At 66.0% G+C, this 18,215-nt stretch overlaps 1 protein-coding gene across 3 annotated transcripts in view; it reads right to left on the bottom strand.

Annotated features, from left to right (window-relative positions):
* The window catches only part of LOC102451881 (arf-GAP with GTPase, ANK repeat and PH domain-containing protein 3-like), a 119,436-nt gene that overhangs the window by 15,925 nt on the left and 85,296 nt on the right, over window positions 1-18,215 (bottom strand). For all 3 annotated transcript variants that reach the window (XM_075917264.1, XM_075917266.1, XM_075917265.1), the window contains exon 7: window positions 1,917-2,044. In XM_075917264.1, coding sequence (XP_075773379.1) covers window positions 1,917-2,044 — 128 coding nt within the window. The remainder of the gene's footprint in view (window positions 1-1,916; window positions 2,045-18,215) is intronic.

Raw genomic sequence — 18,215 nt, 5'->3', positions numbered from 1 at the left:
TCCTGCCGCCTCTCCGCCTCCTCTCCGCCCTCCCCGCCTCCTCTCCGCCCTCCCGCCGCCTCTCCGCCCTCCTGCCGCCTCTCCGCCCTCCCGCCACCTCTCCGCCTCCTCTCCGCCCTCCTGCCGCCTCTCCGCCCTCCCGCCGCCTCTCCGCCCTCCTGCCGCCTCTCCGCCCTCCCCGCCTCCTCTCCGCCCTCCTGCCGCCTCTCCGCCCTCCCGCCGCCTCTCCGCCACCTCTCCTCCCTCCCCGCCTCCTCTCCGCCCTCCTGCCACCTCTCCGCCCTCCCGCCGCCTCTCCTCCCTCCCCGCCTCCTCTCCGCCCTCCTGCCACCTCTCCGCCCTCCCCGCCTCCTCTCCGCCCTCCTGCCACCTCTCCGCCCTCCTGCCGCCTCTCCTCCCTCCCCGCCTCCTCTCCTCCCTCCCCGCCTCCTCTCCGCCCTCCCGCCGCCTCTCCTCCCTCCCCGCCGCCTCTCCTCCCTCCCCGCCTCCTCTCCGCCTCCTCTGTGCCTCCTCTCCGCCCTCCCGCCACCTCTCCACCTCCTCTCCGCCCTCCCGCCACCTCTCCTCCCTCCCGCCGCCTCTCCGCCGCCTCTCCTCCCTCCCCGCCTCCTCTCTGCCCTCCCGCCGCCTCTCCTCCCTCCCGCCGCCTCTCCGCCACCTCTCCTCCCTCCCTCCATCTCTCTGCCTCCTCTCTGCCCTCCCTCCGCCTCTTCTGTCTCCACCCTCCCACCACCCTCCCTCCGCCTGTCCACCTCCCGCCTTCTCTTCTCCTCTCTCCTCCTTCCTCCACCACCGCCACCTCCCCACCCTCCCTCCACCGCTCTGCCTCCCGCTGCCTCTTCTCCTGTCTCCACCCTCCCTCTGCCTCCTCTCTGCCCTCCCTCAACCTCTCCGCCTCCTTTCTGCCCTCCTGCTGCCTCTTCTCCCATCTCTTCCATCCCTCCACCCTCCTTCCCCCTCTCTGCCTCCTCTTTGCCCTCCCACCTGCTCTCCACCCTTCCTCAGCCTCCTGGCCCATCCTGCTCCCGGAGTAGCCTGGCCCCCAGCCTCCTGCTCCCCTGCAATAGCTCAGCCTTCCCCTGCTCTTCCCTTTGGCTTGGTGCCCCCCAGAGGGGCATGTGTCTGCCTGACCAGGGCTTCCTGCTGGACTTCCCAGCCCCTCCACGAGACCATGAGCACGGCCCCACGGGTCAGCCCAAAGGTCCCTCCAGCCCTGTGTCCCGGTGCCCCAGAGGGAATGAACAGAGCAGGGAACCCTCACGTGATCCTCCCCACCTGGAGATGCCAACGTGCAGCCGACTATACGATGAACCCGTAAGCCAGGCTAATGGGTTAATCTTGACTACACACGTTCCCCTCTGTGTGGGAGGCAGCAAGGGGGAGCAGGAGCCAGTGCTGAGGGAGCCGGCTTAAAAGCCGGTAGCCCCAGCACCGCCTCCGCGGTGCCCTCCTGTCTGTGGAGAGCCTGGGCCCCCATGGCCTGGAGCTGCCGCTGCCCCGTATCAGAGGTGGCAGCGCGGGGCGGCAGGTGCGCTGGGCTGCACAGGAAGCCGGTTCTTAAGCAGCAGCGTGGGGTGGCTGGGGGCTCCCCGGGGTGAGGCCGGGCGCGCACGGGCTGCTGGCCCTGCCCACGGGGACTATTGAATAGCTGGGTAAGCGCTAAGAACTCCCCTGGGAGGGACCATCAGCCTCCCCTACATCCAGCCACGTGCCCCTCCCCACGCAGGGCCCGGGGCAGCCAGACAAGACACTGCAAGCCCCTGGGGCCGAGCTGCTTGCCCCCAGGTCCCCACCCCAAGGCAGGCGGGGGCTGTTCTGGGCCTAGGCCAGCGGCCCTGCCGGCTGCTCCCCGGGAGGATCCGGGCTCGTCTCGGGCCCAGCCAGCAGGGAGGACGCGGGCGCCGGCTGCTGCTCACCTGGTTGATGTGCACAGAGGGAATCGAGGCAGCGGAGACAGAGGAATGGCTGGGTGAATTGGGCAGGGACTTGCAGGGCCCTATGGAGAGCTGCTGCTTCTTCCGCAGGGCCACCACCTTCTGAGCCACTGAAAGAGAGAAGGGAGAGGCTAGGGCCAGACACAGCCCGAGAGAGCCCAGGCAGGCGCCTACCTCGGCCTGCAGCCACCACCTGCCCAGCCATGGAGTCGCGAGGGCAGTGTGCCTGCCCCTGGCTACGTGGCCCCTGCTCCGGATCCAGACCCTGCTCTCAGCAAAGCAGCTGTGAAAGAGCCAGGGACTGGCCAGGGCATCCCCTGACCACGCCGGGCAGCCCTGGCCTCCATCCAGGCTGCTCTGCGCTCTGCCCCAAATGGCACAGGGACTTCTCCCAGCCTCCGCACCCCGGCCTGCACCCCGGGCACTTGGCCCCCCCACGGGGAACCCTCCACACCCCGGCCTGCACCCTGGGCACTTGACCCCCCCACGGGGAACCCTCCACACCCCAGCCTGCACCCTGGGCACTTGGCCCCCGCCACGGGGAACCCTCCACACCCCGGCCTGCACCCTGGGCACTTGGCTCCCCCACGGGGAACCCTCCACACCCCGGCCTGCACCCTGGGCACTTGACCCCCCCACGGGGAACCCTCCACACCCCAGCCTGCACCCTGGGCACTTGGCCCCCGCCACGGGGAACCCTCCACACCCCGGCCTGCACCCTGGGCACTTGGCTCCCCCACGGGGAACCCTCCACACCCCGGCCTGCACCCTGGGCACTTGACCCCCGCCACGGGGAACCCTCCACACCCCGGCCTGCACCCTGAGCACTTGGCCCCCGCCACGGGGAACCCTCCACACCCCGGCCTGCACCCTGGGCACTTGACCCCCCCCACGGGGAACCCTCCACACCCCAGCCTGCACCCTGGGCACTTGGCCCCCGCCACGGGGAACCCTCCACACCCCGGCCTGCACCCTGGGCACTTGACCCCCCCCACGGGGAACCCTCCACACCCCAGCCTGCACCCTGGGCACTTGGCCCCCGCCACGGGGAACCCTCCACACCCCGGCCTGCACCCTGGGCACTTGGCTCCCCCACGGGGAACCCTCCACACCCCGGCCTGCACCCTGGGCACTTGACCCCCGCCACGGGGAACCCTCCACACCCCGGCCTGCACCCTGAGCACTTGGCCCCCGCCACGGGGAACCCTCCACACCCCGGCCTGCACCCCGGGCACTTGGCCCCCCCACGGGGAACCCTCCACACCCCGGCCTGCACCCCGGGCACTTGGCCCCCCCACGGGGAACCCTCCACACCCCGGCCTGCACCCTGGGCACTTGGCCCCCCCACGGGGAACCCTCCACACCCCGGCCTGCACCCCGGGCACTTGGCCCCCCCACGGGGAACCCTCCACACCCCGGCCTGCACCCTGGGCACTTGACCCCCGCCACGGGGAACCCTCCGCACCCCGGCCTGCACCCCGGGCACTTGGCCCCCGCCACGGGGAACCCTCCACACCCCGGGTACTTGGCCCCCCCACGGGGAACCCTCCACACCCCGGCCTGCACCCCGGGCACTTGGCCCCCCCACGGGGAACCCTCCACACCCCGGCCTGCACCGTGGGCACTTGGCCCCCGCCACGGGGAACCCTCCACACCCCGGCCTGCACCCTGAGCACTTGGCCCCCGCCACGGGGAACCCTCCACACCCCGGCCTGCACCCTGGGCACTTGGCCCCCGCCACGGGGAACCCTCCACACCCCGGCCTGCACCCTGGGCACTTGGCCCCCCCACGGGGAACCCTCCACACCCCGGCCTGCACCCTGGGCACTTGGCCCCCGCCACGGGGAACCCTCCACACCCCGGCCTGCACCCTGGGCACTTGGCCCCCCCACGGGGAACCCTCCACACCCCGGCCTGCCCCGTGGGCACTTGGCCCCCGCCACGGGGAACCCTCCACACCCCGGCCTGCACCCTGGGCACTTGGCCCCCCCACGGGGAACCCTCCACACCCCGGCCTGCACCCTGGGCACTTGGCCCCCCCACGGGGAACCCTCCACACCCCGGCCTGCACCCTGGGCACTTGACCCCCCCACGGGGAACCCTCCACACCCCGGGCACTTGGCCCCCCCACGGGGAACCCTCTGCACCCCGGACACTTGCCCCCCTCCCCCCCCACGGGGAACCCTCCGCTCGGGACGTTGCAAACCAGAGCAGATCCACTCGGGCCTGCCCTGCCCCAGGGACTCCTCTGGCTCCCATCCCCAGAGTTTCTGGGCCCCTCACACACTTCACTGCAACCATCGGGGCTCTCGGGGAACTGAGGCAGAAAGGCCCTGTCCCCACGGGCTGCCCCGCGTAGGGAGCTGGGCACTGCAGATGCAGGCGAGGTCCAGGGCAAACAGGGCCAGGGCCACGCGAGATGTTTGCTGTGGAGCAGGATCTGATCCCATCACCCCCAGCCCAGACTAGTGCTCCCCCCACCAGCCCGCCTCCCGGGGCCCAGGCCGTGTCGGGCGCTCGGCTGGCTGCAGGCAGCGCCTGGCACGGTGCAGCTCACGAGCCGGCGCCAGCGCTTGTGTGAGGGAATACGCCACGCTGGCCTGCGACTCGGGGCACCAAGTGGCACCCTGGGCCAGCGGCTCCGACCCTTCAACAGCCCAGCCCACACGCTGCCACCGAGCAGGCTGCGCACCCCGCCTCCGTGAGCGGCCGGTCTGGGCCGTACCTCTGCGTGGCCCCCACGGCCCTGCCGCAGCAGCCTCCTTCGCAGAGACACCAGTGCCCGTGTGGGGTGACCCGGTGGCGCTGGGCCCCAGGCGGAGTCGCACCGAGCTCACGAGATCCCCCTGCGGAGAGGCCAGCAGGCAAGAGCTGCCTGGCCCAGACCTGGCCCATGACTCCTCAGGCGGGCACAGGTGTGGACTTGTCTCCATGGATCCAGAGCCCGAGGCCTGGAACCCCCGAATGGCTCCCTGCCTGCCTGACGAGACTGTCAAGCAACACCCGATGGCCACGAGCCACGCCCGGGCCCCAGTGCAGTCCTCAGGCCCGGCTGCCCCCTTGCACAGCCGGCCGGCCCCGGCAGACAGAGCCAGGCCACCTCAGGCTGCGAGCGCCGTGCCCGGGCTGAGGGACGGGGTGTGACGTGGGGCGGGAGCTGTCTACCTTGTAACCCACGGACTCCCCCATGTATGGACTGGCCCAGACACCCCGTCCCAGGCTGGGCGGGGAACAAGGCTCTTCCCAGGGGACAAAGGCAGGGAGGGGGGGACTGTCCGCCGGCTGGGGGGCAGGGCTGGGAGTGGGTGAGTCTCAGGGGAGCTAGGAGGAGGGAGGAGGTTTTAGACCAATGAAGGGGGTGAAGCCCCTCCCCCCCCCGAGAGAAATACGACTCTGCCCTGGCTCCGCTGTTAACATTGACCCTAAGCCAGGCCATGTCTCCGGGAACCAATGAACCTTCCATTCAACTGGCCGGCTGAGAGTCCCCTCCGGGGTGCAGGGTCGGGGCCCCCGACGCGCCGCCACACAGGGCGAAGCCTGAACTTCTCAGGGAAGCCAGCCGGTCCCTGGAGGGCCACACGGGCAGGAGGCCGCTGTGACGGCGCGTCGGGTTTTTCCCGTCTCCTGCACCCCCATAGTGGCACGAACAGACTCCCCCAGCCAGTAGAACAGAGGGTGGTTTATTGCTTCTCCAGGATACAGCCCAGCACAGATGGAATCTGGTTCCAGGGCAGGCCTAGGATGCCTCAGGCCCCCTTGAGATGGGGGAGACTGGGCTCCTAAATCCCAGCCCTTTGATTAGGCTGCTGCCTCCATGCTCCCAGACAGAAACTACCTCCCTCACTTCCAGCCCTGCCCCCATCCAGGGCTCCACTCCCCTTCTTCCCATTGTTCCGCTCCCTGGGAGATCACTGGTCGGACAGGTTCGAAGCCCCCTTGCATAATGACTCATCCCCTGCCCTGCTGGGCCGTGCTGCAGCCAGCAGGGGTCACTCACAACCCACTGCCCAGCATAGCAACCAGCAAGGTACCCCCACTACGTCACAGCCGCACCGCGGGCTGGGTGAGAAACGCCGCCTGAGGCGCTCGCTGCTGCCCTGAGCCGTCCCTCCAGAGGCCCCTGGGGTGGCAGGAGGGTGACAAAGAGGCTCCCGGAGCTGCGCTGAACGAGGGCTAGCGACTGGCTGCGACTGCCCCGCAGGCCGGCGGGCCCAGCAGGCAGGGCAGGAAGCCGGACTCAGCGTCGCAGGGGTTCAGGCAACGCGCCAGACGTGCAGCTTTGCTCTGCCGGGCACCCGCGGGCGCGAGGACGCTGCCGAGGAACGTCTCAAGCACCGGCCGGGAGAAGACTCCGTCCCTGGTGGCGCTGGACACAAGTGTGGCCACAGGTGGACGGAGGGAGACCGAGCCCCAGGGCTCGCAAAGGGGGCAAAGCCGCAGCTTGTGCTGGCACTAGAGACCTGGCAGGACACGCTGCACAGGCCCCGGCTCCAGCGCTCGACCCTGCCTATGCCCGGGCAGGCCACGAAGGGCAGCCCGGTGCGGCTCGTCCAGAGGCTGGCTGAGCACGGTGTCACGTTACCGGATCTTGAGGGGAGCAGCCAGATCACTGCTGCACCCATAGGTGGGGGTGTTGGCCCCAAAAATGGTATAGAAGGGGGCCATGTGAGGTATTGAATAGAAGCTTCTTATCTGCTAATACTATGTACGCTGTTCTGGTGTTTGTATAATGTCTGTGGGTGCAATTATCAGCATGTACTTGTATGGACACTGAAGATTTCCCTGCATGTGGTTGAGCATTGGGCAGGGCCGAGGCTGTGGACATGCTAATTACTGAGGCCCTGTGGGACAATGGCACTTGATGGGCCAAGGACACACCTAAAGAATGGGGGCTGTCACCTGAGAGCAGCCAGCAGGTAACACAGAGATTGGCCTCTAACCAGGTGACTTGCTGCATACAAGAAGAGGCCAGGAAGGAGTATAAAGAGGCCATGTGGTCGATGCCATTTTGTTCTCAGCTCAGCACTTCATCCCAGAGGCAGCACTGCAGGGATCGAAGAGCCCGGAAGACCTGTGAACCCATCCTGATCATAGGATGTGCAATAAGGACTTTTAAACCAGCAGCTGTAACACCTCTGCTAGAGCCTGCATCGAGGACTGGGAGATTCGGTGCATGTAACGTACTATCCTTTAACAACCTCACTCTCAGGCTTTTTTTTTTTTTTTGTGATAATAACCCTTTGGATTTAGATTGTAAAGGATTGGCCCAGCGTGATTTGTGGGTAAGATCCAGAGGGTAAATTGACCAGGGATCTGTGGCTGATTTCTTGGAACCGGACAGAACTTGTTCGGGGTAGGTGGGATTGGGTGCTAAGACCCCCCACCTGTGCATAGGCCCGGGGCCATCTGGGGCACGGATATTGCTGGGGTGTCGGAGGGGTTTTGCTCGGGAGGCTTCAGGGAAGCAGCTGAAGCGCTCTGTGGGACTGGTGTGTGGCCTGTTTGGAGAGGTCACCAGTCTGGGGGCTGTAAGGAGCGACGAATTTGAGCAATTCGCCCTGAGCGGATGCCCTCAGCTGTGCCCAGATACGGCCTGGTCCGTCACAGTGGCGTAGTCGGCAGGATCCACAGATCTTGGTCAACTGAGCTTTGGGATCAGGACCCCACGCTGTCTAAATTTGATTTTTGGTGCTGAGAGTTTGGTTGGGTAAAGGGCAGCCGAAATGAGTCAGTGCCAGTATGAGAGTCTAAATAGAGAGGCTCTGAAGGATTTGTGCTCGGGGAGAGGCATTGCCTTTAGGAAAAGGGCCTCTAAACTAGTGTTGTTACTAGCCAGAGATGTGGATGAAAGGGATCAGAAGCAAGCCAAGGAAGCTGCTGAAAGAAGGCGGAAGGCAGATGAAGAAATTGCTAAGAGAAAGCAGGAGATGGATCGGGAACTTGAGATGAGAAAAGCAGAACATGCAGAGAGAAGGGCAGAGCATGCAAAGAAGATGGCCCTAGCCAAGGAGGAAAATGCTAGACTTGACCTCCAGCTTAAGAGACTAAAAGAACAAGAGAGACTGTATCCTCCTGAAGGTTCAATGTATAACTCTGTGGGTATGCAGTGTGCTTATGATATGGCAGACGTATTTTGCCCAGCTGATATGAGAACCCAACCCCAAAGCATGTGTGAATGCAAACCTTTTGTGTTACCTGTAGCTAGCAGGGAGGTTTGGGAAGGGGGTGCATGTGGGTATGGAAAGTTTCCTGGAGCTGGTCAGTCTCCGTGTAACCAAGGGGAAAGTGTCTCTACATGTGTGCCTGTGGCAGATGGCCGTGTGTCTGTGCAGGGGGGCAGTGAGCCTGGGGGTGAGGGCCCATCTGATGCCTCAGAGGTGAGGCTGGAATCAGAACCAGGGCAGGAAGAGCCCAGAAGTCAGGGAAATGTTTCTCTGGGGCAGCCTGGAGTGGCTGGCCAGAGTGAAGTTTTAGTTGAGGAGTTGGTGGCTGGTGAGGTTTGTGGAATTGAACCTGCACAAGCTGGGAATGAGTTGTGTGAAGAAGCACAGTGTGTGCAAGCTGGCAATTTGGCTGGTGGAAGTAGCAGTGGGGCAGTAAAGGAAGCTGTCCCAGTGGCTAGCTGTATGCCTGAAATTAGCCAGGGGTGTTGGGACAAGGGAGAAGCTGTCTCTGGTTGTCTGTCTGTGTGTGGGGAAGAGTTTCTTCCTGTGTCTAAGGAAGGTGCCCCACAGCCTGTGTTGGCTGAGAGCAGGGCTGTTCTCCCAGAGTTGGGTCTGGGTACAAAGAAGGCCCAGAAAGGAGGTGTCTCTAAGTTTGTGTCTGCTGGGGAGGAGGATGCTGTGACTTGGGTAGATCCAGGCAGTGTCTTGCCAGAACCCCAGAGACCAGACAATGGTGACACTGATATTGTGCCTGATGCTGCTGTGTTGCTGGAAGAGGGGGGAATGACTCTGTGGGACCAGGGTGACCCCTTAGCCCGGGCACAAGGAGAGATTGAGGGCATGTTAACTCTGGATCCTAATGATGGTGCGGACGTTTACAGCCATTTAGAGAGCTGCACAGGGAGTGAAGGTGTTTCTGACCCTGTCTCTTGTGGGTCTGTCTATGTGCCTAAGAACATAAGAACAGCCGTACTGGGTCAGACCAAAGGTCCATCTAGCCCAGTATCCTGTCTACTGACAGTGGCCAGCACCAGGTGCCCCAGAGAGGGTGGACCGAAGACAATGATCAAGCGATTTGTCTCCTGCCATCCCTCTCCAGCCTCTGACAGACAGAGGCCAGGGACACCATTTTATCCCCTGGCTAATAGCCTTTTATGGACCTAACCTCCAGGAAATTATCTAGCTTCTCTTTAAACTCTGTTATAGTCCTAGCCTTCACAGCCTCCTCTGGTAAGGAGTTCCACAGGTTGACTACACGCTGTGTGACGAAGAACTTTCTTTTATTAGTTTTAAACCTGCTACCCATTAATTTCATTTGGTGTCCTCTAGTTCTTCTATTATGGGAACTAATAAATAACTTTTCTTTATCAGCCCTCTCCACTCCACTCATGATTTTATAGACCTCTATCATATCCCCCCTCAGTCTCCTCTTTTCTGAACTGAAAAGTCCCAGTCGCTTTAGCCTCTCCTCGTATGGGACCCGTTCCAAACCCCTAATCATATTAGTTGCCCTTTTCTGAACCCTTTCCAAGGCCAAAATATCTTTTTTGAGGTGAGGAGACCACATCTGTACACAGTATTCAAGATGTGGGCGTACCATAGTTTTATACAGGGGCAGTAAGATGTTCTGGGTCTTATTTTCTATCCCTTTCTTAATAATTCCTAGCATCCTATTTGCCTTTCTGTCCGCCGCTGCACACTGTGTGGAAGTTTTCAGAGAACTGTCCACAATAACTCCAAGCTCTCTTTCCTGATTTCTCGTAGCCAAATTAGCCCCCATCATACTGTACGTATAGTTGGGGTTATTTTTCCCGATGTGCATTACTTTACACTTATCCACATTAAATTTCATTTGCCATTTTGTTGCCCAATCACTCAGTTTGGTGAGATCTTCTTCGAGTCCCTCACAGTCTGCTTCTGTCTGGACTATCCTAAACAGGTTGGTATCATCCGCAAACTTTCCCACCTCACTGCTCACCCCTTTCTCCAGATGGGAGATCCACACACGCCCCTTTGCATACTCCCAGTGGGAGGACGCAGCCCCGGTCGCTGTGCACCCAGCCCCTCGACGCCGGCTATGCTGGGCAGCCTCCTGCAGGCACACGGCCCCGTAGCAGGGCTCTGCCCGCGGCTGCCTACCCGCCAGGAGCACGGGCTCTGCAGCAGAGCCAGGAGAGCAGGGCCCAGGCCCGAGAGCGGCACCAGAGGCTGGGGCCGTGCTTCAGGGACGGGGACTGAGCAGGGCCAGCAAAGAGCTGCAAGGGCGAGGCCGGGTCCGGAGAGCCTGAGTCTGCATCACTCCAGGAGCGGGTCAATCACTGGAGCCGCTCTCCCAAGGGAGGCAGACGTGGAGCCCAGACGCAGGAACCAGCCCAGCCCGTGCTCCAAGCAGCCTTTCCCCTGGCCTGTGCAATCTGCCGGCCATGCCCTGCCCTCATGGGCCCTGGCCTGCAGCTCCACGGCCTGGGGCAGACTGTCACGCCTGCCTGGAGACAGGAGGGCAAGGGCCCGGCCGGCGCGGAGGGAAGGCTCCAGGCTGCCAGCCCACGAATCCGCACAAGTGACTGCAGCAGCATTTCTGCACCAGCCGTTCGCTTGCCCAGTTTCCTTCCTCGGGGCAGCTACCCCGCCCCCGCAGCACGTCCACACACGACAGAACCCCTGGAGCGCCTCCTCCTCACCAGGGCACCATTCCTGGGGAACTCGGGGCAGCTACCCCCCCCGCAGCACGTCCACACACGACAGAACCCCTGGAGCGCCTCCTCCTCACCAGGGCACCATTCCTGGGGAACTCGGGGCAGCTACCCCCCCCCCGCAGCACGTCCACACACGACAGAACCCCTCGAGCGCCTCCTCCTCACCAGGGCACCATTCCTGGGGAACTCGGGGCAGCTGCCCCCCACCCCCCCCGCAGCACGTCCACGCACGACAGAACCCCTGGAGCGCCTCCTCCTCACCAGGGCACCATTCCTGGGGAACTCGGGGCAGCTGCCCCCCACCCCGCAGCACGTCCACACACGACAGAACCCCCTGGAGCGCCTCCTCCTCACCAGGGCACCATTCCTGGGGAACTTCGGGCAGCTGCCCCCCACCCCGCAGCACGTCCACACACGACAGAACCCCTGGAGCGCCTCCTCCTCACCAGGGCACCATTCGTGGGGAACTCGGGGCAGCTACCCCCCCCCCGCAGCACGTCCACACACGACAGAACCCCTGGAGCGCCTCCTCCTCACCAGGGCACCATTCCTGGGGAACTCGGGGCAGCTACCCCCCCCCTCAGCACGTCCACACACGACAGAACCCCTGGAGCGCCTCCTCCTCACCAGGGCACCATTCCTGGGGAACTCGGGGCAGCTGCCCCCCCCCCCCCCCGCAGCACGTCCACACACGACAGAACCCCTGGAGCGCCTCCTCCTCACCAGGGCACCATTCCTGGGGAACTCGGGGCAGCTGCCACCCCCCGCAGCACGTCCACACACGACAGAACCCCTGGAGCGCCTCCTCCTCACCAGGGCACCATTCCTGGGGAACTCGGGGCAGCTACCCCCCCCGCAGCACGTCCACACACGACAGAACCCCTGGAGCGCCTCCTCCTCACCAGGGCACCATTCCTGGGGAACTCGGGGCAGCTACCCCCTCCCCACAGCACGTCCACACACGACAGAACCCCTGGAGCGCCTCCTCCTCACCAGGGCACCATTCCTGGGGAACTCGGGGCAGCTGCCCCCCACCCCGCAGCACGTCCACACACGACAGAACCCCCTGGAGCGCCTCCTCCTCACCAGGGCACCATTCCTGGGGAACTCGGGGCAGCTACCCCCCCCGCAGCACGTCCACACACGACAGAACCCCTGGAGCGCCTCCTCCTCACCAGGGCACCATTCCTGGGGAACTCGGGGCAGCTGCCCCCCACCCCGCAGCACGTCCACACACGACAGAACCCCCTGGAGCGCCTCCTCCTCACCAGGGCACCATTCCTGGGGAACTCGGGGCAGCTGCCCCCCACCCCGCAGCACGTCCACACACGACAGAACCCCTGGAGCGCCTCCTCCTCACCAGGGCACCATTCCTGGGGAACTCGGGGCAGCTGCCCCCCCCCCGCAGCACGTCCACACACGACAGAACCCCTGGAGCGCCTCCTCCTCACCAGGGCACCATTCCTGGGGAACTCGGGGCACCTGCCCTCCCCGCAGCACGTCCACACACGACAGAACCCCCTGGAGCGCCTCCTCCTCACCAGGGCACCATTCCTGGGGAACTCGGGGCAGCTGCCCCCCCCCCCCCCCGCAGCACGTCCACACACGACAGAACCCCTGGAGCGCCTCCTCCTCACCAGGGCACCATTCCTGGGGAACTCGGGGCAGCTACCCCCCCGCAGCATGTCCACACACGACAGAACCCCCTGGAGCGCCTCCTCCTCACCAGGGCACCATTCCTGGGGAACTCGGGGCAGCTACCCCCCCGCAGCACGTCCACACACGACAGAACCCCTGGAGCACCTCCTCCTCACCAGGGAACCATTCCTGGGGAACTCGGGGCAGCTACCCCCCCCCCCGCAGCACGTCCACACACGACAGAACCCCCTGGAGCGCCTCCTCCTCACCAGGGCACCATTCCTGGGGAACTCGGGGCAGCTACCCCCCCCCCGCAGCACGTCCACACACGACAGAACCCCCTGGAGCGCCTCCTCCTCACCAGGGCACCATTCCTGGGGAACTCGGGGCAGCTGCCCCCCCCGCAGCACGTCCACACACGACAGAACCCCTGGAGCGCCTCCTCCTCACCAGGGCACCATTCCTGGGGAACTCGGGGCAGCTACCCCCCCTCCCCCCCCGCAGCACGCCCACACACGACAGAACCCCTGGAGCGCCTCCTCCTCACCAGGGCACCATTCCTGGGGAACTCGGGGCAGCTACCCCCTCCCCGCAGCACGCCCACACACGACAGAACCCCTGGAGCTCCTCCTCCTCACCAGGGCACCATTCCTGGGGAACTCGGGGCAGCTACCCCCTCCCCGCAGCACGTCCACACACGACAGAACCCCTGGAGCGCCTCCTCCTCACCAGGGCACCATTCCTGGGGAACTCGGGGCACCTGCCCTCCCCGCAGCACGTCCACACACGACAGAACCCCTGGAGCGCCTCCTCCTCACCAGGGCACCATTCCTGGGGAACTCGGGGCAGCTACCCCCTCCCCGCAGCACGTCCACACACGACAGAACCCCTGGAGCGCCTCCTCCTCACCAGGGCACCATTCCTGGGGAACTCGGGGCAGCTACCCCCCCGCAGCACGTCCACACACGACAGAACCCCTGGAGCACCTCCTCCTCACCAGGGCACCATTCCTGGGGAACTCGGGGCAGCTACCCCCCCCCCCCCCGCAGCACGTCCACACACGACAGAACCCCCTGGAGCGCCTCCTCCTCACCAGGGCACCATTCCTGGGGAACTCGGGGCAGCTACCCCCCCCCCCCCGCAGCACGTCCACACACGACAGAACCCCCTGGAGCGCCTCCTCCTCACCAGGGCACCATTCCTGGGGAACTCGGGGCAGCTACCCCCCCCCGCAGCACGTCCACACACGACAGAACCCCCTGGAGCGCCTCCTCCTCACCAGGGCACCATTCCTGGGGAACTCGGGGCAGCTGCCCCCCCCGCAGCACGTCCACACACGACAGAACCCCTGGAGCGCCTCCTCCTCACCAGGGCACCATTCCTGGGGAACTCGGGGCAGCTACCCCCCCTCCCCCCCCGCAGCACGTCCACACACGACAGAACCCCTGGAGCGCCTCCTCCTCACCAGGGCACCATTCCTGGGGAACTCGGGGCAGCTACCCCCCCTCCCCCCCCGCAGCACGTCCACACACGACAGAACCCCTGGAGCGCCTCCTCCTCACCAGGGCACCATTCCTGGGGAACTCGGGGCAGCAGCCCCTCCCCCCCCCCCCCGCAGCACGTCCACAGACGACAGAACCCCTGGAGCGCCTCCTCCTCACTAGGGCACCATTCCTGGGGAACTCGGGGCAGCTACCCCCTCCCCGCAGCACGTCCACACACGACAGAACCCCTGGAGCGCCTCCTCCTCACCAGGGCACCATTACTGGGGAACTCGGGGCAGCTACCCCCTCCCCGCAGCACGTCCACACACGACAGAACCCCTGGAGCTCCTCCTCCTCACCAGGGCACCATTCCTGGGGAACTCGGGGCAGCTACCCCCTCCCCGCAGCACGCCCACACACGACAGAACCCCTGGAGCTCCTCCTCCTCACCAGGGCACCATTCCTGGGGAACTCGGGGCAGCTACCCCCTCCCCGCAGCACGTCCACACACGACAGAACCCCTGGAGCGCCTCCTCCTCACCAGGGCACCATTCCTGGGGAACTCGGGGCAGCTACCCCCCCCCCGCAGCACGTCCACACACGACAGAACCCCTGGAGCGCCTCCTCCTCACCAGGGCACCATTCCTGGGGAACTCGGGGCAGCAGCCCCCCCCACCCCCCCGCAGCACGTCCACACACGACAGAACCCCTGGAGCGCCTCCTCCTCACCAGGGCACCATTCCTGGGGAACTCAGGGCAGCTACCCCCTCCCCGCAGCACGTCCACACACGACAGAACCCCCTGGAGCGCCTCCTCCTCACCAGGGCACCATTCCTGGGGAACTCGGGGCAGCTACCCCCCCCCCCGCAGCACGTCCACACACGACAGAACCCCTGGAGCGCCTCCTCCTCACCAGGGCACCATTCCTGGGGAACTCGGGGCAGCAGCCCCCTCCCCGCAGCACGTCCACACACGACAGAACCTCTGGAGCGCCTCCTCCTCACCAGGGCACCATTCCTGGGGAACTCGGGGCAGCTACCCCCTCCCCGCAGCACGTCCACACACGACAGAACCCCTGGAGCGCCTCCTCCTCACCAGGGCACCATTCCTGGGGAACTCTGGGCAGCTGCCCCCCCCCCCCCCCCGCAGCACGTCCACACACGACAGAACCCCTGGAGCGCCTCCTCCTCACCAGGGCAACATTCCTGGGGAACTCGGGGCAGCAGCCCCCCCCCCCCCCCGCAGCACGTCCACACACGACAGAACCCCTGGAGCGCCTCCTCCTCACCAGGGCACCATTCCTGGGGAACTCAGGGCAGCTGCCCCCCCCCCCCCCGCAGCACGTCCACACACGACAGAACCCCTGGAGCGCCTCCTCCTCACCAGGGCAACATTCCTGGGGAACTCGGGGCAGCAGCCCCCCCCCCCCCCCCCGCAGCACGTCCACACACGACAGAACCCCTGGAGCGCCTCCTCCTCACCAGGGCACCATTCCTGGGGAACTCAGGGCAGCTGCCCCCCCCCCCCCGCAGCACGTCCACACACGACAGAACCCCTGGAGCGCCTCCTCCTCACCAGGGCACCATTCCTGGGGAACTCGGGGCAGCTGCCCCCCCCGCAGCACGTCCACACACGACAGAACCCCTGGAGCGCCTCCTCCTCACCAGGGCACCATTCCTGGGGAACTCGGGGCAGCTACCCCCCCCCGCAGCACGTCCACACACGACAGAACCCCCTGGAGCGCCTCCTCCTCACCAGGGCACCATTCCTGGGGAACTCGGGGCAGCTGCCCCCCCCGCAGTACGTCCACACACGACAGAACCCCCTGGAGCACCTCCTCCTCACCAGGGCACCATTCCTGGGGAACTCGGGGCAGCTACCCCCCCCCCCCCCCGCAGCACGTCCACACACGACAGAACCCCTGGAGCGCCTCCTCCTCACCAGGGCACCATTCCTGGGGAACTCGGGGCAGCTGTCCCCCCCCCCCGCAGCACGTCCACACACGACAGAACCCCTGGAGCGCCTCCTCCTCACCAGGGCACCATTCCTGGGGAACTCAGGGCAGCTACCCCCCACCCCCGCAGCACGTCCACACACGACAGAACCCCTGGAGCGCCTCCTCCTCACCAGGGCACCATTCCTGGGGAACTCGGGGCAGCTGTCCCCCCCCCCCGCAGCACGTCCACACACGACAGAACCGCCTAGAGCGCCTCCTCCTCACCAGGGCACCATTCCTGGGGAACTCGGGGCAGCTGCCCCCCCCCGCAGCACGTCCACACACGACAGAACCCCCTGGAGCGCCTCCACCTCACCAGGGCACCATTCCTGGGGAACTCGGGGCAGCTGCCCCCCCCCGCAGCACGTCCACACACGACAGAACCCCCTGGAGCGCCTCCACCTCACCAGGGCACCATTCCTGGGGAACTCGGGGCAGCTACCCCTCCCCCCGCAGCACGTCCACACACGACAGAACCCCCTGGAGCGCCTCCTCCTCACCAGGGCACCATTCCTGGGGAACTCGGGGCAGCTACCCCTCCCCCCGCAGCACGTCCACACACGACAGAACCCCCTAGAGCGCCTCCTCCTCACCAGGGCACCATTCCTGGGGAACTCGGGGCAGCTACCCCCCCCCGCAGCACGTCCACACACGACAGAACCCCTGGAGCGCCTCCTCCTCACCAGGGCACCATTCCTGGGGAACTCGGGGCAGCTGCCCCCCCCCCGCCGCAGCACGTCCACACACGACAGAACCCCCTGGAGCGCCTCCTCCTCACCAGGGCACCATTCCTGGGGAACTCGGGGCAGCTGCCCCCCCCCCCCCCTCCGCAGCACGTCCACACACGACAGAACCCCCTGGAGCGCCTCCTCCTCACCAGGGCACCATTCCTGGGGAACTCGGGGCAGCTGCCCCCCCCCGCAGCACGTCCACACACGACAGAACCCCTGGAGCGCCTCCTCCTCACCAGGGCACCATTCCTGGGGAACTCGGGGCAGCTGCCCCCCCCCGCAGCACGTCCACACACGACAGAATCCCTGGAGTGCCTCCTCCTCACCAGGGCACCATTCCTGGGGAACTTCGGGCAGCTGCCCCCCACCCCGCAGCACGTCCACACACGACGGAACCCCTGGAGCGCCTCCTCCTCACCAGGGCACCATTCCTGGGGAACTCGGGGCAGCTACCCCCCCCCCGCAGCACGTCCACACACGACAGAACCCCTGGAGCGCCTCCTCCTCACCAGGGCACCATTCCTGGGGAACTCGGGGCAGCTGTCCCCCCCCCGCAGCACGTCCACACACGACAGAACCCCCTGGAGCGCCTCCTCCTCACCAGGGCACCATTCCTGGGGAACTCGGGGCAGCTGCCCCCTCCCCGCAGCACGTCCACACACGACAGAACCCCTGGAGCGCCTCCTCCTCACCAGGGCACCATTCCTGGGGAACTCGGGGCAGCTACCCCCCCCTCCCCCCCGCAGCACGTCCACACACGAGAGAACCCCTGGAGCGCCTCCTCCTCACCAGGGCACCATTCCTGGGGAACTCGGGGCAGCTGCCCCCCCCCCCCCCCGCAGCACGTCCACACACGACAGAACCCCCTGGAGCGCCTCCTCCTCACCAGGGCACCATTCCTGGGGAACTCGGGGCAGCTACCCCCTCCCCGCAGCACGTCCACACACGACAGAACCCCCTGGAGCGCCTCCTCCTCACCAGGGCACCATTCCTGGGGAACTCGGGGCAGCTACCCCCCCCCCGCAGCACGTCCACACACGACGGAACCCCTGGAGCGCCTCCTCCTCACCAGGGCACCATTCCTGGGGAACTCGGGGCAGCTACCCCCCCGCCCCGCAGCACGTCCACACACGACAGAACCCCTAGAGCGCCTCCTCCTCACCAGGGCACCATTCCTGGGGAACTCGGGGCAGCTACCCCCCCCCCCCCGCAGCACGTCCACACACGACAGAACCCCTGGAGCGCCTCCTCCTCACCAGGGCACCATTCCTGGGAAACTCAGGGCAGCTACCCCCCCCCCCCCGCAGCACGTCCACACACGACAGAACCCCTGGAGCGCCTCCTCCTCACCAGGGCACCATTCCTGGGAAACTCAGGGCAGCTACCCCCCCCCCCGCAGCACGTCCACACACGACAGAACCCCTGGAGCGCCTCCTCCTCACCAGGGCACCATTCCTGGGGAACTCGGGGCAGCTACCCCCCCCCCCGCAGCACGTCCACACACGACAGAACCCCTGGAGCGCCTCCTCCTCACCAGGGCACCATTCCTGGGGAACTCGGGGCAGCTGCCCC

Source organism: Pelodiscus sinensis, unplaced genomic scaffold (genome assembly GCF_049634645.1).
Source record: "Pelodiscus sinensis isolate JC-2024 unplaced genomic scaffold, ASM4963464v1 ctg168, whole genome shotgun sequence".
NCBI classification, from domain to species: Eukaryota; Metazoa; Chordata; order Testudines; family Trionychidae; genus Pelodiscus; species Pelodiscus sinensis.
This window is presented reverse-complemented; position numbering and strand designations above follow the sequence as displayed.